This window comes from Ambystoma mexicanum, chromosome 1p (assembly GCF_040938575.1).
Source record: "Ambystoma mexicanum isolate Mex_15411 chromosome 1p, UKY_AmexF1_1, whole genome shotgun sequence".
Classification (NCBI taxonomy): domain Eukaryota; kingdom Metazoa; phylum Chordata; class Amphibia; order Caudata; family Ambystomatidae; genus Ambystoma; species Ambystoma mexicanum.
The window spans coordinates 1,052,296,118-1,052,321,879 of NC_090921.1; the positions used below are offsets into that span (position 1 = coordinate 1,052,296,118).

The 25,762-nt window shown below is 44.3% G+C and overlaps 1 protein-coding gene across 3 annotated transcripts in view; it reads left to right on the top strand.

Moving 5' to 3' along the window:
* LOC138447928 (FH1/FH2 domain-containing protein 1-like) overlaps nt 1-25,762 on the top strand; it is a 546,688-nt gene that overhangs the window by 506,080 nt on the left and 14,846 nt on the right. For all 3 annotated transcript variants that reach the window (XM_069604454.1, XM_069604457.1, XM_069604458.1), the window contains 4 exons: nt 4,502-4,692; nt 15,454-15,646; nt 22,403-22,562; nt 23,767-23,943. In XM_069604454.1, coding sequence (XP_069460555.1) covers nt 4,502-4,692; nt 15,454-15,646; nt 22,403-22,562; nt 23,767-23,943 — 721 coding nt within the window. The remainder of the gene's footprint in view (nt 1-4,501; nt 4,693-15,453; nt 15,647-22,402; nt 22,563-23,766; nt 23,944-25,762) is intronic.

A 25,762-nucleotide genomic window follows, 5' to 3' on the forward strand; every position in this document is an offset into this window, starting at 1 on the left:
AGGAAACTGATCAATCATTAGCACCAGGACCTTCTTTGCTCAAGTCTCTCTGCTTCTCAGTCTCTCTTTATTCAGAGGGCCTGATGCGACCAAATAAACACATTATTTTACTCTTTAGATTTTCACAAATGTTCACTTTAGCTGGTTCACTATTCACCACCGATCCCCCTCAGCCGGGCTCAGATCCCTTTAACACAATTAGTCTCCCTTAGCCAGGCTCGGACCAATGTCAATTTTACATCAGGTATCGAAGACTTTCTGATGTGCACAGGGCTTGGCTTGACCTGTTGCAGGACCACTTCGATTTCACAATTCCTTTACTTTTTGTTCGTCACCTTTCAGTTGGGTACTCAAAAGAGACTTTCAAATGATTACCCAGGTGGCGCCGGACCACTCGGTCTATGGTATCGTATCTTAGCTTCAAAGTTAATTTACTCATCTGCTGTTTTAGTTATATTTGCATCACTTGCCACATATGCTTCATACATAGTTCTCTTCAATCTTCTTTATACAATATTGCCGCTTGCAACCTTGGTTTCCACACAGACCGGTCTGGTATCTGTCTCCCCAACTCATCGGCTGTGCTGACTTCACTGGTGCTGCTTTGTTGTAGGAGCCAAGGACAGTACCCAGGAGGCAAACGATTCTACCCACCTTGACTATCGACGCGGGAGAGCCCCTGGTACCTCCAACACTTCATGCAGGATTCTTCAGCTTTGATTTACGTTTCCATTTCTCAAAGGCTCATGAAAGCTGTGGTCTTTCAGTGAAAAGGTCGAGGGCACTTCCCTCCTCTTTGGTCTTGCAGTCTTTCACCTTGTATTAAATGGCCATCTTGTAACTGCTGCTTCCTCATGTGCTTTGCCTTGCTCAGAGTGTGCTTTCATGCTCCACCCTTTATCCGTGAAAGTCAGGTGTGTATAATGGTCAGTAATTGCCTGGCCCTACATGACTATTGTCGGCTGTTAGTCCATTTTCTCTCACAGTGAGCTGTCTGTGCGAAGTGTTTGTGTTGGATAATATGGGGGGGGCTTGCGTTCCTAAGTTTCCTACCTGGTAGGATGAGGTAAAGGTGTTCCAGGGAAGGGGAAACCACATGTCGCCCTCCGGTGTCTCACTTCCACTCCCCAAAGACCCCTCATCCAGGTAATCCTCCCGCACTGGTCCACCCCCAGGAACTGGATCCAAAAGTGATGGCCGAGTCTTGGCCACCTGGATGACTGATCCCCATGGACTAGCGGGTGAGACACCTTCAGGTTTCTCACACCAGGCATCACTAAGGGTACATCACCCCAGTCGTCTCTTGCCCTAGCCACAGGTAGCTCGACAACAGAATATGCACCCTTACCTGTCTCTTGCCCTCTGACTCTCTAACCACAGTACCAATGCGACATCCTGCTCACCACATACTAAAATGACCACCTCGAGCCAGCAAGCTCACCTGTCTTCCTCACAGCCTTACCCTGCCAATGTCACCACATGCCTCACACCAAGCAGCCCTACTATTATCTCCTTGCCCAACATATCAATACCCCCACTGATCTGTGCTCTATTTAACGCCAGATCTCTTTAGTTTAAGCCCACCCCTTGAAATATACCACCTCATTACGGCCAATAATCTAGACATGCTAGACATTTCTGAAACTTAGCCCCACTCCACCTCCGGTCCCACCTTGTCCATCTGCATTCACCCAGATTACACCATCTTCTGCTGTGACAGACCTGATACCAGAGGCGGGGGGTCGCTCTGATAGTGAGAGACACCCTCTCTATTAGACACACTGCGCTGCTAGAAAACTGCGACCTACTCTCCATTAAACTTCCCCTATACCACACTGACACTTTTACCATGCATGTCCTGTATCGCCTACAAGGCCCTCTTCATTCATTTGAGGAGAATATTCTACACTTGCTGAATACTAATATGAAGCCTACTTCAAATATGATCCTCCTTGGTGACCTCAACTTAGGTCTCAATGCCCCCCGACTACATCAGTGCTCTCTCTGTAGCTAACACCCTAGGCTTCAAACAGTGCATCGCAGCACCCAGCTACCGAAATGGTCACACCCTGGACTGGCTAGCCAACCTCAACTGCCAGGTCTCAGTCCTCTCCAACCTCCCCAGCCACTGAACTGACCAGCATGTCATATTCAGTCTTGCTCAACAGCCCATCCTCTCGCAGTTCCCCTGATGCACACGCAGTTCGCGCGAACTTACCAAAGACTGCATCTTGCCCATGCTTGACATGCTTCAACCATTTGCCGCTCCCTAACCCAGACATGCTTCCCATTTATACTCCAATGCTGCACGCAGATGAAACCATTGTGCCCCTTGCAAAACCAAACCAACCACTCACCTCAATTTGTGGTTCACGCCTGACCTCCTGGCTCTCTGCATTAAGAAAATGAGGCTGAGCCCAAATGGAGAAACCTTGTGCCCCTCATAAATCCATTTTCGCCACTGTCACCAAAACATACAAGCTAGCCATTCTAGAAGCAAAATCTGCCACCTACAACACGAGAATTGCCAATGCGAAATCTAATACACAAGACATTTTTACCATTCTTAGAGAACTTGAATCTCACTCCTCCTCTACACTCAACATCTCCAAAGATGAGCCCTGATAGACTAAAATCCAAAAAGGCCTCATGGACAAAACTGCCATGCTACACGTACAAATCCAACAGAAGCAAGTCACCAGAAGCAACAACAGTCCACACCATTCATACCCCAACTGCCTTGCGAGACGTCCTGCCTTTCTGCTTCAGAGTTCTGCTCCATACTAAAAGGCTTGAAACCGTCCAGAGGTAAAGGAGATGCATGCCCAGCCACCATTAATAAGGACTGTGCGAAAGCCCTGGTCCCGTTAATCACAACATTCATTAACTCCTCCTTTTCCTCCTGCCGGGTCCCTTCTAGCCTTAAGGAAGCCTGGGTACTTCAGCCGCTAAAGAAACCTTCACTGGACCCAACCACTCCTAACTACCGATTCATTACAACAGTCCCCTACCTCGTGAAGATCCTGGATAGGGCAGCCTACCTCCGAATCCAGCAATACCTTGAGTCCAACCGCATCCTGGCCAGCAACCAACCTGGGTTCCGCCCTGGGCATGGTACGCAATCAGTCCTGCTTCATTTGAAAAACCAGCTAGACAAAATCAAGGATGCAGGGAAATCCGCTCTCCTGCTACTCCTTGACTTCTCGGCAGCATTCGATTTAGTGGAACAGAAGATACTCTGTCAACGCCTGACTTCTGCTGCCAACTTCTCACCAGAATTACCTAGTTGGATCGCATCCATCCTGAAGGACAGAGCAATTGGAGTCTTTTTGAAAAATGCAAGCCCCCCCTGCACTTATCTCCTGCACCGTTCCCCAAGGCTCGTGGTCTCTCCAACACTCTAATACATTTTCACAAAGCCACTTTTTGACCTCCTAGACTCAATTGACATTTACTACACCAACTGCACTGATGATACCTAGATCCTTCTTCCCCTCTCTACCTTCAAGACTCTCGTCGGCTTGCCCATGTTGCTTAACCTCAACGCCTCCTTCACATTGACTGAATCATCTTTCCTGTCTCCCTGTCAGTAAAAATCTTGGGAGTCTAGCTAGATGCCTCCCTCTCTCTTGTATGCAAAGTCAATGCTATGTCCTCTTCTGCTGCCCACACCATCAAACTCATCAATGCCTGCAGACCCTTCCTGTCTGCTGACAGCTGCCGCTTCATTACCCGTGCCGTCATGGGCTCTAGTTTTCATTACGTTAATGTCTTCTTCACTGGCACCACCAAGCGCAATAACCAAAAGTTGCAATTGATCCAGAACAATGCTCTCCGATCGTCTCTAAGCATTCCCAAATGCAAACATATCACCACTGCTAGAAGGAAGTGCCCACTGGCTCCCTATACAAGAACGAATCACATTCAAGATCTTTGTCAATCACCCACAGATGCCTCTCTAACAGAAGAGAACAGAACAGAAATTCGCAAGAGCGCAAGAGCTCAATCAACAAGACCGGCCAGAACCATCTATGCCGACAGGCTCATCCTGCCTAAATTCAGACTGGCCAGAGCTGGCGGCTCCAGCTTCCCAGTGAAACTATGGAATGCACTGCCCCCTACATTGAGAGCTGAACAATCCTACTGGACCTTCCGTAAATGACTGAAAACCTGGCTCTTCCCATAGAGCACATGACACGTGACTTACCACCATGTAAACTTTTACAGCAACACCAACTTGTAACCTTTGCTCTGCAACAGCACCTTGATGCCCATAGGTTTAGTGCGCGATACGAATGTAAAGATAAATAAATAAGAAGTGTTCACAACACTATAGGATACCAGTCTGGGAGTCACTCTTTGAACTGCCTGGGAATCCATGGTTTTACCTTCTGTCATTGTCTTTCTCCTGCGTGCTAGACTATGTCAATAACTTGTTTCTGGTCTGTATTGTGGGAAGCACCAGCCATGGCATGTTTTAATTTGTGTTTCTCTCGTTCAGATCGAGTTTGATGAATTGGCTAACAATCTGATGCTGCTGGAGAAGAAGTGCAGGGCGTCCTGGGAGAGCCTGAAAGTGATGGCAAAGCACGAAAACAAGCCTGGCCTCAAAACTAAAATGACAGACTTTTTAAAGAATTGTACAGACAAAATAGTTATTCTCAAAATTGTCCATCGGAGAATTCTAAACAGGTATGTTTCTGTAATTATGCATGTTGATTAATAAATGTGTTGCTTTTTTTTCAAGAAAGAGCCACCTTGGTCTCCTGGTGAACTTTTATTTAGTACCAAATGCATGTGTAGATTGCAACACATGATCTCTAGGTCTGATGGATGTGCTGCCACCAGCCCATTTCTTTCCTGTTGACCCTTCGCTGGTCCTCTCTGCCACTTCTAGTGCAGTAACCTAGGATAAACCGAGATACAGGCCATTTTGAATTGCCTCATAGCATGGCTTACTGTAGTTAACGTGCACCCTTGATTGACCAGAGAGCACACAACATGTCACATACTTCTAGAAGGCCATGCAAGTGAAGGGAAATGTGTTTATTTATTTTGACATTTATATAGCACGCTAGGCCCGAGGGGCATCAAGGCGCTTGATACAATCAAGAACTCAGTTTGACATGAAAACAATCATTAACAGATCTTAGCTGGTGCAGGATACAGTCTTTTGGGGGTATGAGCAGGAAACGCTTTTGAGAAAGAGGAAAGTGTCAATCATCTCTATAAATCTTGGGAGAAAAGATTTTTGAGCTGCTTTCGGACTGCCCAATAAGAGTGTTCAAGTCTCAAGGATGGTGGGAGATCTTTCAAGCTCTTGGCAGTGATAACCGGGAAGCTGACTGCCTCAGTTCTTTGGAGGCGGAATCTTGGGGTGTTGAGGTAATTCATGTAGGTCGAGCGGATGGTCTGGTGTTTGAGGTTTTTGTGAATTTGGATGTGAGGTATCGTAGGGCAGAGTTTGAGATACATTTGTGAGTCATAGCCAGGGTTTTGAAGCGGATGCGCTCTTTGATAGGAAGCCAGTGTACGTTTCTTCTGGCTGGCGAGATGTGTTCTTTTTCAGCAATATTCAGAGCAGCCCTTAGAGTGTTATTCTGTATGATTTGTAGCTTGTTGATGTTGCCTGCTGAAGTGCCTGTGAAAAGGGCATTGCAGTAGTGCAGCCTGTTTCCTATCCGTGCCCTTGCAATAGTGAGGCAGCTTTCTGAGGAGATGAACGGTTGACAAGCACAGATACGTTTTGTAATGGAAGCTGCTGAGGGGGCGATGGCATCGATTTGCCTGGATAGTGACAGGGTAAAGTCTAGATATACCTCAAGGGTTATGACGCTGCTGGCTACTTGGATAGTGATGCCATCAATATCAAAGGATTTGTATGCTGGGTCGAGTCTGTTTAAGAGGGGTAGTGATCTGACAAGAAGCGGCTCCATTTTGTCGTCATTGAGGCAAAGCATGTGTGTGGCCATCCATTCTTGGATAGTTTGGTATACTTGTTTCAATGAGTTAATTGGTGGCATAGTCTCCGTTGATGGGTAGGAGGAGCTACGTGTCATCGGCGTAGTTGGTGTAGAAGATTCCCTGGGTATTTAGTAGGTTGAATAGTGGCTTTGTGAAGATATTCTACAGTGTGTGTGACACGCAGGAATCTTGGGGGCCACCGCAGGTGACAGTGGTAGGGAAGGCTCAGGCAGTAGTAGAGAAGACTCTCATTGTTCTGTTCGATAAAACATAGGAGATCCAAATGGTGACTTTGGGAGAGAAGTGGGCTGAAGAGTAGAGGTGCTGGCATAGTATTTGCTGATCCACCAAATCAAAGGTGGCTGAAAGATCAAGCAATAGGAGGGCACGTTTGCCGGCATCTTTGGATTCATCAAGTTGATTTTTTAAAAAAATGTTTAAGTCAAGTAGGGCTGCTTCCATCCCGTGGCCTGGTCTAAAACCAAATTGACGCAGGCCTAGGATGTTGATGGGTTCCAGCTGGTATTGGATATGCAGATAGGCTGCTCTATCCAATATTTTCAGTAGGAATGGTACCGTAGTGATGGGGCTGTAGGTAGTCGGAAATCAGGGTCTAGTGTGGGCTTTTTCAGGAGCAGTAGAAACCAGGCAGCTTTTAGGTTGGCTGGCACAATGCCTGAGGAGAAGGAGACATTGATGAGGTTGGAAGTTAATGGTGCTGGAGCTTCTGTGCAGTCTTTGATGACTGGAGCAGGGCAGATGTCTCCAAGACATCTGGACGGTTTGAGACCTTTTATTATTATGACATAGCTTTCTGAGACAGTTTTTAACTGGAGTAGAGGGACATTGGGCTTGTTGGCTTGGGGTTTCATGGTAAGAAGGTTGTTGGGAGCAGGCAGTATGTTTTTCTTTTGCTGGATTTTCACTTGAAGCATAGAAATCTTGCTCACTAAGGCATGTTGTATGTTTGTGCACAAGGCTGTTTCTTTGGTACAGTTGGTGATGGGTGGGGCTAAGGATTCTAGTTCACGCAATATGATGAAGAGCTCCTTGGTGCTAGAGTTTGCTTTTGCAATTCTGGTGTTATATGTTGTACTTTTTTGCTTGGAGGTTAACGTGTTTGTAAGCTCTTTTTGTGGATGTAAATTGGGTTTTGTTTAGTTGATTAGGGTGATTTCTCCATGAGGTTTCAGCTTTGCATTTCGCGGTGCAGAGAATTTTCAGATTTGGGGTGAACCATGTGTTGACGTGGCCAGTGGTTTTGGCTTTTCGATTGGTCAGCAGGGCAACCGTGTCAAAGGCAGTGGTCAATGTTTTGTTGTATCTGTCAACTAAGATGGTGTAGGGTCCCTGATGTGTGACTTGCTCTCGGAAAGGTTTAAAAAAAAGGGCAGAATGCTTGCATTGGTAATGTTTCCTGAGTTTCTTGTTTGTATTGTGGGCAGCGGAGAGGGCTTTTGTGTGCTGTGTCTGGGGTATAGCTATCTGGAAGGTGATAATATTGTGATCTGACCAGGGGCAGGATACATTGGAAAGAATAGTGATGCTGCAGCTTAGGTCAGCGAGCCAATTTAGGATTCAGCCTTTATTATGGGTAGAATTTGTGATGCGTTGTGTGAATCCAGCGGTGTCCAAGGTATTGGCTAGGGAGAGGGCGTTTGAGTCGGTGATGTCGTTGTAGCCTAAATTTAGGTCTCCAAGGATTATGATTTTAGAAGTGGGTTTGGAATTAGCGCAGAGGATCGATGAGATGTCATCTTTGAATGAGAGTAGAAGGCTGGAGGGCCAGAGGCGGTAGATCAGGTGAATAGTTGCTGTGGCTGTGTGTGAGAGGATAAGTTAGTTAGCATTTCTCCAGATTGTATTTGTATTTGTATTTATTTTATTTATAACGCGCAACCCGCAGGCCGGGGGCATCAGGGCGCAATTTGTAAGGTTACAGAAATGATAAGTTACAGGAGTCACGATGCATGAATTTACAGAGGAATCACATTACATGATATGAACAGGACATTAAGTACACGTAAACAGTCAGCAGGTCAGAGAGAGTAAGACAGAGGCGCTGTGTGGGACTTAAGGCAGGTCGAAAAGCCAGGTATGGTATGGGTATTAGAGTCTCTGATGGTTAGGGAGTCCTTGGCTATGATAGCTACTCCACCCCCTCTCCCATCTGTTCTGTCTTCACGAAAGATGGAGTATTTTTGGGGAAGCTCCAAGGAGAGCGCTGGGCCTGAAACTGCATGAAGCCACAATTCCAAAATGGCTAGCAAGTCTCTTATTGGCAGAATCAGGTCGGCAATGTCCAGTAAATGTGCTGTCACAGATCTAGCATTGATTAATGCTCCTCTAGTGGAGTGTGAATCCAATATGGGGTCTTCAGGAAGAAGAGTGGTTCTAGTGGGGTGGGCTTGGCTTGCGCTGTGGTGGATCTGGCCTTACAAGGTGATTTAGGCAATGAGGTCTGCATAGGAAGCACGGGTGAGTTTCGAGCTCCTGGCGAAAGAGGCAGACGGGGTCTTTTCCTTGGTAGGTTGTAGTGAGCAATGGTGTTGCGTTGTTGCGGGAGGTTAAGTCCGCCGATAGGTGCTGACTTTGGTGGAGTGGGTATAGGAGCATCTAGTGAGGTGGTATTGGATGCAGGTTTGGTGAGTGGTGGGTTTCTGCGAAGAGAGAGGGACAGATTATGTGTGCAGTGGGCATAGTGCCATGAAGTTGTGGGCGCAGGTCGTGTGGGAGGAGGTTTTGCAGCCATTTGCAATCTGTTGCTGTGGTTGGCATGGGAATATGCACCAGAAGTCTGTGCAGTCAGTTGCGAAGCCTGGTGATGCCGATACATGGGGCGGTCAGCATTAGGGGGGCGTGTGCAGCTTTTTTTTTTGGGGCGTCTTTGCCAAGGGCTTAGAGGTCTGGGTGGAGGAGAAGCATAGGTGAATGAGCAGGGTGGCAGGAATGTTGATGGGGGAGGTGGGGTGTGGTTAGCTGGCAGGGCAGGTACAGTGATCTAGACGGAGTACATTTTGGACTCAGCAAACTGGCAAAGCCATAACTTAATTGAGGGTATTGCTGGTGTGGTGGACTTTCAAGGCCTGATGGGGCCAGACAGAGGAGGTCATTGTGGCCCTTAATAGTGGGCCTTCGTAGGGGTCCGGCATCGCCTGCCGGCTCCCAGGCTCATTCCATATTTTGGGTAAGGCTACCCAATCGTGGGTGGTTGGGGGCGGGCCATGCATTGAGGGTAAATAGTGTGGGTCATGTAGCTGAATTGGGTCGGCCATTTTGGAATGGCTAATTTGCAGACCATTATGGTTTTATTTCGGTGGGTGTTTAAACCATGCACCTTGATCGTGGTGACTGTTCTCTGCCATGGTAACGGGGATGGAGACACAATTGCCAACTGGGCCCAACCAATACTACGTTTGCATCTTGATCATTGCATACAGTTCAGCAGGACATTTTTGTAGAATCATAGCACGATTGACTTTGTCTGCAAGGATCGGTGCTTATGGCACCGCTCGGCTGGGTGAGCAGGGTGGCAATTTTGGCGGTAAAGTGATGTTGTTATATGGAATCAGCTGCACATGCAGTTTGTTAGTGTTCCCTTATTGGCACAAAGCCATTAATGGGAAAGAGAAATTAACGTGCCCTGTCCCTCACACACTATATGTTCCAATCAATCCCTCCTTAATTTATTGTTTTATGAAGTGCAGCAAGTAATTTCACATTGCATAAGGAAAGGATAAGGTGAAGAAGGGAGAGCATAGGAAAAGGAGTAAAGGTCGTGCCGTGAACAGCCTGATCGTGTGCACGGTACAGCAGCTTCTTGTAGACCAGAGCCAACAATAGCAACATTGGGACGAGTACAGAGGACAAGTGCTTGACAAGTGCAAGACTGAGCCAAGCGGGTGGCAACAGAGGAAGCGCTAAATGTCATAGAACTGTGTAAAAGATTTGACATCTAACACCATAGTCTGGGTCAGTTCAAATAAGGTGGTTGTCTTGGAAAAGTAGCCAATAGGTTTCCCAAAGATGCAGCTGGTGGGTATACCTTTAAGAAGTCACCTTGGATACCTGTGCTACCTCTTTTGTGCATCCTGTTTCACTGAGCTGTTGATATTCTCTGACTTTCATGCAAATGCCAATTTTCAACATAATGACCCTATAAAATGTTCAAAGTGCCGAAAAATCCATTGCAATTCTGTCCTTTTAATCCGGCAGCCACAAGATTTTCTAATTTTCTAAAAGACCTTGGCATTCTCTGACTCGTAAATAAAGTGACGCCTGCCAGCGTCACTACCCTGACTGGTAAAGCGCTTTTACATTAGGGACTGCTTAATTTTCGCTCATAAGCCAGGTATTGACCTGATAAAACCAATATTGTTTCTTTTGGCACAATGGGTGGACATTGCATGTTTTATAGGTTCGTGGTTGACAACTGGCACTCTACCCACTAGGTCAGATGCGATCGCTGTTTCCCCAGTTTTTAGAACCCTGCAGAACAGATGCCTATTGCGATGTTGACTTGGCTTTTGAGTCATCAATTGGGAGTCCTAGGAGTTGATATCAGGGTGGGTATCACTACTTTGTCATTGCACATGGTCTCCTGTGTGTTGAGTCCCTCACACCAGCCTTTTACCCTCCTGGGACAACACTGAACCATGCAAATGTTTTTGCTGATGCTGATCCCACAGTCCTCTAACACTGCTCCCTCGCAGGAGCTATGACACTCTGCCCGCATGCTTGTGAAGATATAACCGTACCTCTGCATCATCGCAAACTGTACCATGTAGCCCCACATCCCTCTGTCCTCCGCTAGTGGATACATTTACCATGTACAATGTCTGAACGTCTCTCTTTAAATGCTTAAAGCCATCTGTTGGATATTGTTGTTTGTGAGCTTTCAAAGATATTGCTCTCAATCTGAAACCAATCCAATCTGAATACTCACGCTGTTTTGTGAATTCCTCCCAAAGTCATTTAAAACCTGGTTTTCACCCTGGTAAAGTGCTATTTGGATTTGTTGGACTTTATTCATGAATACCCAACCTTTCCAACAAAGCATCTGGAAATATCCATTATCTCCTGGGTTCATCCTTTCATTGCAATCAATCTTATAGGGGCGAGGTCTATAACGTTTCGCGCTGCAGATGTTGTGGACTACAATTCACATCAGGCCTACCCAGCATCGACAATGGGGAGGGATCATAGGAGTTGTAATCCCAAAACATCTGGAGAGCCACAGGTTGCAGACCCCTGTTCTAGGGTCTTCCCCAACCTCCTTTGATCCAGTAAGTAAATGAGTCCATTTTAGTTCCATTATTGGACCAGAAACCTGGCTTTTACACAGTTTGGGCAGTGACCTTTTTTCTGACGAGACCTTGTGAGGCCATTTACACTGCCTAACATTCCCTCCTGATTAGGTTGTGAGCAAGAGCTTGCCTGGTTTCAATCCTTTACGAGTGATAGATTCTCATACGTTTCTGCCCCTCTGTGAATCCGGGCTCAGCCTGGTCACCTGTCGTATTCCTCAGAAGACTTCCCCTCACCAATTATGTCCAATATCAATCTCCTGTTGGTACTTTACCCCATTCTATCATACCATTTCCTGCACTATGCTAACAATACAGTTGCCTCTGCATCTGCACATGTCTGTACAGCTTGAATGGATCAGTGTTCAATGCCCATTAAGAAGTGCATCACAATCTTTGGTTAAATCCTTCCAAAATGCTGATCCTACTATCCGGTTGTTGGGCCCCTTCCTGTCTTCCAATAGCTTGTGTCCTGACCCCTCTCCACCAGTCCTGGGTTTCTAGTTGATCTTGTTTTGTTTTAATCCCGTCAGAATGTAATGGAACTTTTAAAACCAAATGTCTTTCAATTGTCACTATTTAAAGCACGTTTTCCCTTTTTGGGTAACTTTGTGTACAGTTCTAAAAACCAGCTTGGGCAACTCTGCCCTTCTTCCCAATGAAATCGATAAAATTGAGTCCATTAAACTGAGTAATAACACTGTCATTACAGCACTTAAAAGCGGGCGAGGGAAAGTATGGGCAGGAAGGACTATACATAAATATAATGTTATGCTCATTATTGTACAATCACACCAATGATTTTGCTGGTGATAACCACCTCCCACTCTCAGAACGGTAGAAGAAGGGATAACAAAGAACAACCATGCTAGTAATGGCGAAAAAAGAAGGGAGGCCAGAAGTTGGTACTTGGGTGCCCCTATTGTGCACTACCGGGTCTATGGACATAGCCTGCAGTATAAAAATGCACAATAGTTGCTAGAACACATCCACTGCCACCAGCCATAACTAGGAGATTGTCTATGTGACTAAAACGTCACAAGAGTAGAGAGAAGGGGGAATAGTACGTATCCCTTTGGCACTCCACTGAAGGTGGTGTGTGCCAAGCTCTCAGTTTTGGGCGAGATGCAGCATATCTCTCGATCCTTAGTAACTGTAGTTACTCGAGGATATAGAAAAATAATCTTAAAAGGGGACCCTAATGGTCTTCAGCAACACTGCCCATAAGGAGCTGTGTGATGCAGTAATACATCACAGATGGCTTTAAGAGCTATGGAGCAGACAGACTCCATAGCATAGGTAGAAAAGAATAGAGTTCCAAAAGACAGAGCCCACAGGAATGAATGAGTGGAAAAAGGCTCCACTCATTCAAGTTTGAAAGAAAAAGGTCCATAAATCAAGCAAAAAGTGCTGGGGGTCTCGCTACGAGAGTGGATGAAGCATAACATGGTAAATCTCCCTAACAGCAGCTGACATTGTGTGAATGTAATGTCCTCAAAAGAATGGAGCTAGATGACTTTTGAGATTGGGAATGTGAGGCATGCATGACTTCTGCCTTGCAGACCTTGCAGTGGTTATTGGATGCACACCCAGGACTAAGTTTAGGATCCTATCTTTGACTTCTTTTGACCTACAGAGCCAAGGACTCACCATTTCCCCTACACAGGTGTCCACATTACTCTCCAACTCTGAGTGCCATCGTTCGTGGAGCCTGCTCTGGTGGTTTCTGCTTCCCTGTCCAATCAATTTCTCCTACCCCTGAAAGCCCCTGAAAGCCAACCCTTCTGGAGGAAGTTGAAAGCATGTATTTCTCGTATAGTAACTCCCTCCTCTTCACAGAATACTTCCTGTGTTCACCTAGCGTTGAGTCCATTGTATATGACATAAATGTCCTTTATGAAACTCTATAACGGACCATTACTGTATGAGGGTTCACCTGTCTTTAAATAGCAGTGCCTTCACTCACAAGGCTTTACCTGGGGATGGGAGGGCCATGCCACAAAATAAACCTATAACTATTAGCATGCATGCAGGTCACTACTTTTTGTTGCAACATCGGTGTCCGGTCAAAGGTTCGACACCAAAATGGTCGAATGACCAAAGGGTTGAGTCAAAATGACCGAAAACCGTTTTTTTTTTTGGTTTTCAAATAGTAAAAAAAGTTATTTTTGCACCAAAAACAGGGGTTTGGAGGGGGACCCCCCCCAAAAAAAATGTTGACTCGACCCTTTTGTCATTCGTTCGACCATTTTGATTCGAACATTTGATCTAGAACCTGCAACATCTAGTTTTATGTTGTTAATGATGTTGCTGATGCATTCCTGTCGGCGTGGCGGACCCTTTCCCTAAGATAAAACGCACATTTCTTAAGTCTCCATCCTACTTCAGGTAAAACCGTGTGTTAGGGAAGTTGGCTCGCCTTACAACGTCTTGTAAATGTTGTTTATGGATGACTGTAAGTCTCTGTGAAAGATAGTGAGCTAAAGACTCTGGGTAAGTCTCTCGTAACCAGGACTAATGTTTGGCAGAGGGACTCCCAGGACCCACCTTGTTAATTTGCATATTTAAGTAACTTTGGGTCTCACCGTAAGTTACTAGGGGAATCCAGACTTGGACCCCTTGCTCACTATTCTTAGAGAGGCACAGCTCCACCCTACTGATGAGGTCCAACCAGACTGAAACATGTGTCTGGGGTTACTGTTTGTTCAGAGGAGAATTGCCTAGCATTTCGGTGCTGGACTGCCCCAGGGCAGGACAAAGACTGATATGTTTGCGATATTTCTTCTCTGTGAAAGATAGTGAGCTAAAGACTCTGGGTAAGTCTCTCATAAGCAGGACTAATGTCTGGCAGAGGGACTCACAGGACCCGCCTTGTTAAGTTGCTGGGATCTGCACAAAAAATGGTTTATTATAGCGCTAGGCCAGTGGTTTGTGTTTTCACAGAATCCTTCTCCATAATGACCCTGACCATGTTTGCAAAGTATGCCCCCCTTGCGTGTCCCTGCAGAAAGTGCCTTCCCTTGAAATTAACTTGAATGTGACAGTGAACACCCAATTTTGTGAACCTTGTATCATGAATTTGCATTTTGGCCACTTTAACTGTAAAAACCTCTGGCAGACTGTAACACTGTGCTTATGGGAGATTGTCGTGTATTACACACAAATGTCCACGGGGCCAAGCACAGTGTTAGTTTGGAGTTGTCCTATATTTCATAGTTTGCTAGGGAAGGCAGTTGTGTTTTGGATTCATTTAGTCGTCTTTGCAACCTTTGCAGTCACTTCTTTAGATATTGTGTGTGTGATGCAGCAGTTTGCCTCCTCATAGTGAATGTGACTCGGAGGCCACTCTTTGCTAATTCTTCCATCGACCTGGGTATGATGAAACGCTGGGAAGGGACATCAGGTATTCAAACCTCTGACCAGCAGGTTACAGACAGATCTCAGCAGCAAGGGTTTAAACCAATAGGCTATCCTATAGGCCTAATGCTGTTCCAAGGAAACTGTGATGAATTTGGCTTCAGAAATGATCAATAGGTCAGGTTATCTATGTTTATGCAACTTGGGGAAGAATTTACAAGGGTCCAGCCAGTGGATTTTGAGTGACCGGTTCTTAACGAGGCTTTGGATGTTTATGGGTTGTAGAGTCTAGTAATGTGTTTCTCCTTTCACTTATAAACATATGTATTCAGGTTAAATTGACTATTATAGCCTTATTGAAAAGGAAAATAAATCTGAGCTCATTGTAGGTGGAGAGCCTCCCTTGGCGTAGGTCAGGGGACTACATCCTTTGGTTCTCCAGATGTTCTGCACTGCAGCCCCCATCGGCTCTAGTTGGCACAGTCAATGGTGAGCAATCATAGGAGTTGTAGTCTAAAATATCTGGAGAGCCCAAGGTTGGAGACCCCCTAATGTAGGTGGTTGCTAGGGCAGAGAGGGCATGAAACAGTCTCAGGCATTCAATTAGGTCTCTTCAAAAGGAACAAGATCTAATTTTCTTAGCATGTAATATTTTCCAGTCACCCTCATGTAAAATGGTCCCTGAACATTTGACCTGTTTGGTGGCATGTTTGAAGCCTTGAAAAACCCCTTTACATAATGCATGAAGCAGCACCTTTTGATGAATGTAGCTCTTAGTCCTAATGCAGAGATTATTGCATTGACCAGTTACTCCATTTTCTCCCAGATTTCGCTCGTTTTTACTCTACATGGGCTATCCATCAAACGCTGTGCGGGATATGAAAGTCACAAGGTTCTGCAAAGTGATCAGCGAGTTTGCACTGGAGTACAGGACCACCAGGGAGCGGGTGCTACAGCAGAAGCAAAAGAGAGCCCAATACAGGGAAAGGAGCAAGACGCGGGGGCGACTAATCACAGAGGTGAGTACAAGAGAACTGCAAATGTCCCTTCAGGGCCGCCTTTATTGTTTCATATTTTATCTTTCAAGTGTGGCATGCTTTTGTCAAAATTGTAGGTCAAAGGACCAGAGCACATACATTGCACTGGGATCAAGCAATTTTGATCCCTTGCAGGGACATCTTGTATTAACGGCCAGTGATAAAATGCTGCTACGTAACGCTTAGTTTGTGCAAGTGCATTTGCACTGTTCAAGTTGTGCAAACATCGGGGTAGGTTTGGCCGGGCTCGGTGCAGTATACCCCAGTAAGCATGAAGCAAAATTGCATAGTTCTGCTGCTGTTTATGGGGCAAACACAAAATACTTGCTTAGCGCCTATTGAGGAGGGTTTAGTGGAACACTAACATTGTGAGCAATCGCTCTGATATGTTGGAACGCAGGGGGTTATTCCCACAAACATGGGAATGATTGACTCTTTTCTGGTGGGATGCGAAGCTACTCCCATAGGCTGTTGTAACAGTTATCAGTGGTTCAGTGATGACATAAGGCCGCATAATGCGTCGTATGCACCGCTCTACTCTACTCTGCTCTGTCTGGTGGAAGGAATCGGAGGTATGATGAGCTGTGATGGTACCACTAAAACTGGCAGCGTCCCAGAGGCGCTTTATTTTTCTGCTACTTGCATCGCGTTGCAAGTTTGCTTACTAGTGACCCAGAAATGTTCATAACCTCTTTAAATCGAGATTCCCTGTCACTTAAACCCGAACTACCTGGTGTGTTTTTGTAGCGGGAGGAGATGGTGAAGAACAGGTTTGAAAAATGAAGGGTAACGAAACTAAAAACAAACATATAAAAAAAGTATCACCCCACAATTGTGCGCTCGGTTCCTATTATTTTTTTTATTAAAAGGTACACAATCTTGTATGTCTAACCAATAATGGTTTAATTGTGTGTATATTCTTTTAATATTACTTCATATTCAGTTGTTAAAAGAATTACAAGTATGTGATTTGAATAAATCAGATCCTAAGTTGCACACAACCTTTTAAGCCAACAGCAGCCTTTTGGCGCTCACCTACCTATTGTTTCATCCATCCTTTGCCTTCCTCTAGGCTAGTTAACAAATTCCTTGCCATTACCAGAATACTAGATACAGCATTAGTCACCTGGTGCAATCAAACTTGTCTGCCTGTTGCACTGGGAAGTGTGTGTGTGTGTGTGTGTGTGTGTGTGTGTGTGTGTGTGTGTGTGTGTGTGTGTGTGTGTGTGTGTGTGTGTGTGTGTGTGTGTGTGTGTGTGTGTGTGTGTGTGTGTGTGTGTGTGTGTGTGTGTGTGTGTGTGTGTGTGTGTGTGTGTGTGTGTGTGTGTGTGTGTGTGTGTGTGTGTGTGTGTGTGTTAGTATAGTCCTGCGGGTTTAGACATATATTTGTATGCAATTTCATAAACGAAAAAAATACAATATATTTAGAAGAATCTAAACTGTGAATGAGAATGGAAAAACAAGTAGCGTGTGTGAGTTGAAGCATAGAGCCAATTTTCAAGTATAGCATAGTACAAATTAATCTATTGCTAACCTTGCTGCTAAATGAATTAGTGCTTCTTTGTTGGTCATATCAAATGTGGGCCACGTGTGCTTCCTGTGCAATAACATTTCTAAGTGATAGTGTTTTGTTGTCAGTTTGCGTCCTTTCTTTGTTTAGGACTGAGTAGTGTGGACCTGTTGAGCTTGCCAACTTGTTTTCTTGCTTTCCTTGTACATTTTGTGGTATACCCTCTCTCTGTAAATCTTTGTGTACAATCTGTGCTTCTTCCTGGTGTCTAAGCTGCAATTTCTTCTTAGCCTTATCAGTTCCCCTTTAGGTATGTTGATTAGTACTGATTTCTTGTGACAACTAGATGAGTGTAGTACCCTGTTAACCTCAGTCTGTTTCCTGAAGGTACGGTTACAATTCTATCCTCTGCTATCTCAATATCCAGGTCTAGGAAGGTGATGTGACAATCACTTTTTTCTAATGTCAGTTCTATATAAAATGTGTTCTTGTTCAAATAATGATTTAAATTCATTAGCTCATCTTCAGTACCCTTCCAGATAAAGAAGATATTTTTTTTAATCTAATCCGAACGTGAATTTTGTCCATAAAGTCACGATGGGTTGAAAAATGCGCAGCTTCATAGACACCCATGAAAAGGTTGGTAAGAACGGGTGCATATCTCGCTCCCATGGCCAAACCCTTGATTTGTCTATGCTTGACATTGTTAAACAAAGAACATTTTATTTTGTAGAGTGAAAGCTAAGAATTATTTCAGCATATCCATTTATAATACAAAGATGCTGACTTGTCCTTAAATTAGTTGTCTATTGTGGACCGTGCCAGACTGTTCTATGGAAGTGTACTGAGCTTTCACGCCCATAGTGCACAGTAAAAATTGTTTGTCCCAAACAAATTTGCTAAGGATGTCTAGGACATACATAGTGTCTCTTTATATAGGATGGTATTTTGTATACCTCTAGTCTCAAAACTGTGGATGACACTGTTTGATCCAGAATTGACACCGGGCAAACAGTAGTTTCCCAATGATTAAACCACATGATCTGTGGCACCCACCAATGGCTCCGTGGTAAAGGCATGCAATGGAAAACAGGACATCATGAAAAATGCACTCTTGTTCTGGAAAACAGACATTAGCCAAACGCAGTAAGAACTGCATCGGGACAATGAAGAGGATATTGAGAGAAATGACTTTGGGTACACAACAGAAAATCATCCCAAAGAACAAGTAATAGCTTACCCCACTGAGGAAGAACCACGAGGGGGTCCGAACACTCCCAAAGCAATAAGACAAGTATATGCCCAAGGCACATGTCCAGACGTGCCCTGCAGAAGTTCCAAGACTTGTTCATGAGTATAACAAGGCACGGAACATGTTCTTTATATTTTGGTAGGGATGGTATGTTTAGAACCACGACCTCCATGTCGTGACGTGCTGACAGTTAAGACAGGCTTCAGGATGAAGGAAGCATCATCATGCGGTACTCTGACTAAAAGCTGTAGTGCAAATGGAAGGCAAGGGCATTCCCAACAACTTCACTAGTGTATGTGCGGTTCTTTGTGCGCCTTGCATCAGCCGGCAACCTAAAACAAACATGACGCCCACAACATTGATGTTTTGTTTCTTATTAAGCTCATAGTAGCATGTCCACTCAACAGATATAGCTGCTGGCTACATCTAGGGCATGGACTCTGCCCTCTCAGAAGCAGTGGGGATGGGAAGGAGTGGTATGACAGAACGTGCAAGGGCCTCTGCTGGGCAAATGTGCAACCATGTTGCTGGATGCCTCTGAGCACATAGGCCTAGCCAGGCTTCCAGATAAGCATCACACAGGTTCTTTTTACGCATTAAAATCTTGTAAATACAACACCTTTTATCTTTCTATGCGTACCATTTATGTACCAGTTGAGAGCAGAGTGCAATTTTCTTGATGGAAACCCAAACACCTCTTTTGATTCTTATCTGCATGGATGACTTTGCAGGCCATGTTGGAGCATTTCAGACATGTTTCTATATAGTCAGAAACAGCACACAGTTGGAGGAGGAATGGTTTCTATCTGTCCAACGTCTGCTGTGTTTTGGGTCTGTAGATGTTCATGGAAATTATGCATTTCATAATGCATGCATATTTATTTTTTCTAGCATTTTAGGACCATAGCCGTAATAATACAATTGGGAGGTATTCTTTTAACAAATAAGGCTTTTTAGTGCATGCTTGCTTGCATTGCACTAACATATTTTTCATACTACCTGTGCTGTGCGCCATTTATCACCAATGATAATGACAATGATGTGTTATTTATCGAGGGCTTTCGCCAAAGCGGTCTACATAGAACACATTTACATACAGTTATCACCCAATCAAAGTTGATAATCATTTATCGACCTCAGAAGGAGTTGGCCTTGCCGGGATGCGAACCTGCGACCTGCAGATCTCACAGAGCTTGCAGCAAGCGCTAAACCTGCTGATATATCTTACAGGTGCATGATGCTTCAAGATGCATCTGCAATTTGTTTATAAATATTAATGTGTGGGAGAACGTTTTCCACAAATGCAATTACTTGTTTGAAGCCAAACATCTCTGCCACACAACTGTTTTAGTCGAATTATTTTCATTTTCAAGTTCAGTAATGTCTGGTTGCCTTTCACGTACTATTTACATGGTTGCTAAGGCAAATTATATTTACAATTTAATTTGCACTCAAATTATTAAAACAATGTGTAAATTACTCCCACCTCAAAACCTAAGCTGGGACATGGATGAGTATGCAATATCTAGTGTAAACCTTAACAGGCAATCAATGTTGTAAATGGTACTATAAGTGGCCAGGCCCTTGCTCAAGGGCGAGTGGTTGTCGTTACAGCCATCACAGTGGTCACAGCCTCTTTGAAAACTACACTTAAAACATTCAAAACCTGACTCTCCAGTCAGTGCAAATGTTGTTACAAAACAAAAATTAAATGGTTACATTTGTAATGGAAATAAAAACTCACTTACTTTAGTGGTAATCCAGATAGGTATTTAACTTTTTACGTAGCACTTCATGCAGTGTTCCTTCAACTTCTAAGCATTGTGATTATTATTACCTTGGATGATAGTTCAGTGACCTCTGAAGGATCGACAGGTAACTCAGGCCAGCCAACATTTCACCATCAGATTATATATAGATTTTTGTATTAAGCACTTGTCTCTCTGCACTATCGTATCACAACACTGGCAAACCATTAATTGGAACGATTTCCAGTAAATGTAGGCTTTCATTAATTATCAACAGACAATTCGATCATCAAACCTAAAAACACAGAATACAAGTCATGTTTGCTTTAAAATGTAATTGACCAGGATTGCCTGCATCTTAAAAATTAAAATATATACAGAGATCATATTTGCAGCCCTTTTTAAAGGAACAATGAAAGTCCTATTGAGTGACTTATCCTATAATATTAACATCCCCTTCTGCAACATACTTTAGGAAATGAACCAGCTAAATAGTGGCTGGGAATTGGTACACAGATCATTTGTTGATCCAAGCCTGAATTCCTTCTAAATATCGATTGCTAACTTCCTACTATCTGAAGTTTTTCTGATTCTGGAAGCAGAGTTATTCTTCTTATTTGAATTAGTTGCTATCACTGCTATATTAGTTCCATCTGTGAGGAGCTTGCACTGCAGAGGCAATTAACCTGCTGTTGTATGTGGGTGGTGCTAACACCGATGTCATGCTATTCCTATTATATGTGAGGGGTGCTTGGATCGCTTGGCCCCTGCTGAGCAAGTGTGATGAGAATGTGGACTGTTGAGGCCTATGCTGTTCACGTTTTATGCAAGTCTGGCTTGCATTTGGAGCCCTATGTTTACCTGTTCAGTGTGGGGGTGCTTGCACAGCTCCATCCCATGAAGGTCCATCTCTATGCAAGTGGAACATCTACTGCTGTGAACTTATCTGTGCTAATCTTGTAGGGTTGAGACCCACGACATTCCTGTTCCATGCAAGGAAAGAATGATGTACTGAGGCCCATGTCGTACCCTTTCTATATTAGGGAGTGAGTGTGCGCTCCTGAAGAAAATGTTGCATCTGTTGTAAGTGAGGGGAGCTTCTACTGCAGAGGCCAGTCCTTATCTGTTCTCTGTTTGGGAATAGTCTACCCTTGTTGTGCCTTGCACGGATTCACTCCACCTGTTCTGCATGATGAAGGTTTGCATTGCTGTTGTCCTGATTTGCCTTTTGTGTTTGTGTGAGGGAAACCTGAATGGCTCCTACTCAAGTGGACCTGTTCTGTGTGAGTGAAGCATTAAGCAGCTTATGCTGTTGCTATACCTATTCTTTGCCTGCAGAGGAAGCGGACAGTGTTAATACTCGTCTGTTTCTTTTGTGAGAGGGTTCCAGTGCTGCTGTACGCTGCACTTTACCAGTTAATTGTGAGAGAAACTTGCTTTTCTGTCATGATGCGGACCACATTTTATTTTATTGTTCATTTATAAAGCGCTTAATACCAGCGAGCGGTTTCTAAGCGCGGGGATCAGGATAAAGATATCCGTACAGTTACCTTTTTGCACGCGTCGGGTGGATGTTGCTTATGTTTTACTCTATTGTGAAGGAGAAAACTCATTTTTACTCCCTTGAAATCACATTTACTCTCAAAGTTTAAAAATAGGGAGTAAAGTACTTTCACCTCAAAATCATATTTGGAGCACTGGGCCGCCCAGCCTCACTTCCTCCAAAGCTACAACTTGTCTCTGGTCTGATATGCACTGTTGTCCTGCCGAGACATAGGCAGGCAGCACATGCATAGTGCATAGCACAGCCAGCGTGCTCCGAAGGTTGGCGCCCTGTCGTTTCTAGCCGACCTTGCGAGTATGTAATCTGCCCCTGTTTCTAATGTGAGTTTGGTTAGGCTCAATACCTGCCGCACTGGGGCCTTAGGTTTCCATGTTTAACATTTTAGAATATATTGCATTTCTGTAACCTTAACACAGTTTGAAACTTAAAAAATATATATGCATGTGTACATATGTGTTTTTTGTCATCGTTAAGGTGTTCAGAGGGGTCACAGAATATAGCATTTTAAGAAATATGCTTGTGCTGACTAAACGTACAAATTCGTTACTAAACTTTAAGGTTTTCAAATATTTCACTTAAAGCTGAATGAGCATGCTGTGGTTTTGTCTTCCTCTGTGACTGGGAGTAACTTGTCCTGATAAATCCTTTCCCTGATTTTTCCCAGACTGGAAAATTTTCCACGGCCGCCACCAACATCGACTCATGTGAAGACCCATCTTATCCCTACAATAAGGATGACAAAACGAATGAAGGACATGAAAACATGAAGAACATCCTCATGTCTGCCGCAGAAACTCCAGCTCGGCGCAACAGGGGCTACAGAAGTAAGGCCGCCTTCCTGCATGACTATGGATGGACTCGCCGCCATTAATAATGGGATAGGTTTACCCGTTACAATTATTGTTGGAAGGGAGCATCTTTTTGCTGGGAGACCAGCGGGCATTTTGCGTCTGCTTTATACGGAACCAGCTTTATCATAAAGTAGCACACGATATTAAGATGCTAAATAATGAGGCATGAGTCGTCCACCATTTCTTGACACGGGTCCTGCAAACCCTTGACCACAGTCTTTGCCCATCTTTAGTCTGGTTCTGTTTTGCTCTGCGTACCCTCCATCATTCCAAGCATTCCCTCTGCCACACCCAGCATGAAGTCATGCATTCTCTGCTTACCCTGGGCAACCCTTTTCTCACTTTTAGCCATGCCAAGTACACCCTCCTCGATGCAAATGTATGCTCTGTAAACCACACCCTTGGCCAATCTCTGCGCTCTCTCCCCGACGGGCTATGCTCATCCTCGGTTAAACGCTGCATGCCCTCAGTCAATACATTTGTTTACTAACAGTTTCCGGCATTCTAGCATTTATCCTTTGTCAATTGCAGCCAGAAGTTAGCAGTTTACTCATTAGTCATCCTAATGGGTACATTTTAGTCCACCATGACACGTTTTAGATGGCTCAAGGGGTCCTAGTAAGCTGGTATAACAGTGGTACCCGCTGCGCAACAGAATTGGACACAAAACGTTATGGAGTCCTATTACCTTATTGGACTGAGGTTCCATACCTGCTGCAGTAGTCTGGCGTGATATTCCTACTCCAGAGCAGGGGAGGACTTGGTGTTCCAGGTGGTCGAGAACATTAGTAGAAACATTGCTTTGGCCTTAGCGGGGTGGTTGGGTAAGATGAACAAGTTGGTTTTAGGACAATTGGACTAGCAGTTCGATCAGCCACAAGGCGAGGAATTTGTTGCGATCTGTCTGGTCCACTACTATAGTGATGGCTCCAGCCCCACAGCAATTGGTTGGCGATTGTGATGCTGTGGGTCTTTAAACCCCACTGTTACATGATGACTCATTGGAGGTAGCCATTAGCAGGAATAAGTGGGTGATATTTTGTTTTGTTTACCCCAGTTTTTAATGTGAAAATCAGTTGTGGTTGAAGAAATCGGAAACTGTCATTCCGAACAAATCCAGTGTTGCATATAACACATATACTTTATAATGACTGTGTTGTTTTTAATCCATCTACAGGTTTGGGACGACCCAAATCTCCAGATGTCCGTGAGCCTAAAGGCGACGTTGCCATCTCCCCTGTTGATGCTTCAGATGAAATGATGGACCGTTTGGTAAAATCAGTGACGCAAAATCCGAATCCTAGGCCGGCCGATGTCAAGGAACGCAAAAGATCAAGAGCCAACAGGAAATCATGTAAGTACTAAAATGTTACAGCGATTTATGATGTGGGTGTACTTGAGTATGGTGCATTGGGGTCACCATAACATCGTGGTATGGAAGCTTTGCTGGCTGCAAAAGTGATCATTGACACAAAACGAAAAACACTGCTCACAATCCTTGGTCTCAAAATCAACGATGTGCACTGAGTGAAACAAAGTGTGTGCATGAAGTGCCATTCGTCGCTATAGAAAATATCCTCTCGTGTTTCCTCCATACTCATTTGCACAACAAAATAGTAGCTGTATGACTAGCAGACCCATTGCTGAAATGTGTGTTCAACCTGCCACAGGTTTGGTTTGAATCTCGGCTTGGCCTACTCAGCCTTTCATCTCTCTGATGTTGATAAACTTGAGGACCATTGAATTCGGTAATATAAATTCCTGTTTTTTTAAAAGTGATACAAAATGGCAAAGCATTGTCCAGAGTGTCAGAACGGAATAGAATATGCCAGCAAGCTGGCGGGATATGGGTGGGACCCGACATCTGGAGCTACCCTCATTCTGTCCTGCTTGTAACCTGAAAGATGAACACTGAGCACACAGGGCCAGCCTTGTGGAGTCTTTTTGCATCGTTTCCCATCCTCCTGAAGCGTCTTGGTGTCTGTGGTTCTGTGTGGTTTTATCCGTATACCGTTCTTTCATCGACTGACATTTTTTTGATGGGTTTTTTAACTAAACTTTTTTTCTCAAAAGAAACGAATCGAAAACTATAGGGGGGTGGAGAAGTGCATATAAGGGGACGGGGTGGTCGGGAATACATAAAAACAGTGGGTGAAGGGGTTTTGAGGGAACCCCCCAAAAATAAAACATTCAATTAGATTTTTGAAAAAAAAGTTTGGCGGAAAAAATCAACGCAAAAACGTCAGTCGTTGAAAGAACATAGAACTGGTTTTAAAAGTGTTGGAAACATTTGTGACTAGCATGTTACTCTATTGGTCCCTTGGCTCCCTTTCTTTGTGAGGGAATATCTCTACTGCACTTTATTGCCAATGGTGTGCGTTTTTCTGGGGCAATTTGTCCACAGGCTTTCTCTCCTCATATTCGTCTTCTCCTCTTGGGAGAAAGCACATTTATTTTCTCCTGCTATGCTACTTTCTTGTGCAGGAGTACTGTGGCTTGGACAGCAAGTCCTAAGTTATGGTGTAAAAATCACTGTTTGCCCAGTTTCCAGATGTTGACTGCCTTGGTCTTTTCTCCCCTTTACAAAAGGGCACCATTTCATGACTGAGATTTCCCGAATATCTTCCTGTGTGTTGCCCAGTATAATGCCAATAATGTCCTGGTTGGATCCAATCTGAAGATGAGGTTTGGCCTGCTAGGTTTTGCTAACAACTGGTTCCCCCCACCTCTTTCGTCCACCCTCCCCCCACCACTGTTGGACTCCTGATGTTCAAAGCAAATGGTAATGAAGGTGTTAAGATGGATTACCATAATCAGCCCTTGGTGGGAAGATTTTTGGAGGCCATCCTTTCTATGGTAAACTGGGAAGACACTGAGAGGTTAGCCAAAACCAAATGAAGGTGAGGTAGGTAAGCAGTCAAGACTTGGTCTCAGGAACAGTGTGAGAGTGGTCCCGGGCTACAAGGAGCCAACACAGAGCAACACCGATAATTCAAGTTAGACAAGAAGTTTATCAAAATACAGTTATCTATTATGCCTTTAATTATACACTAAACATAAAAAATCACAACTAAGTTTTCTCATACAAAAACCTTATAAACATATACACACATTCACCATTTGAATATGCATATGAATTAGTTGCCAGTGTAAAACAGGTGAGTAGTTAGATG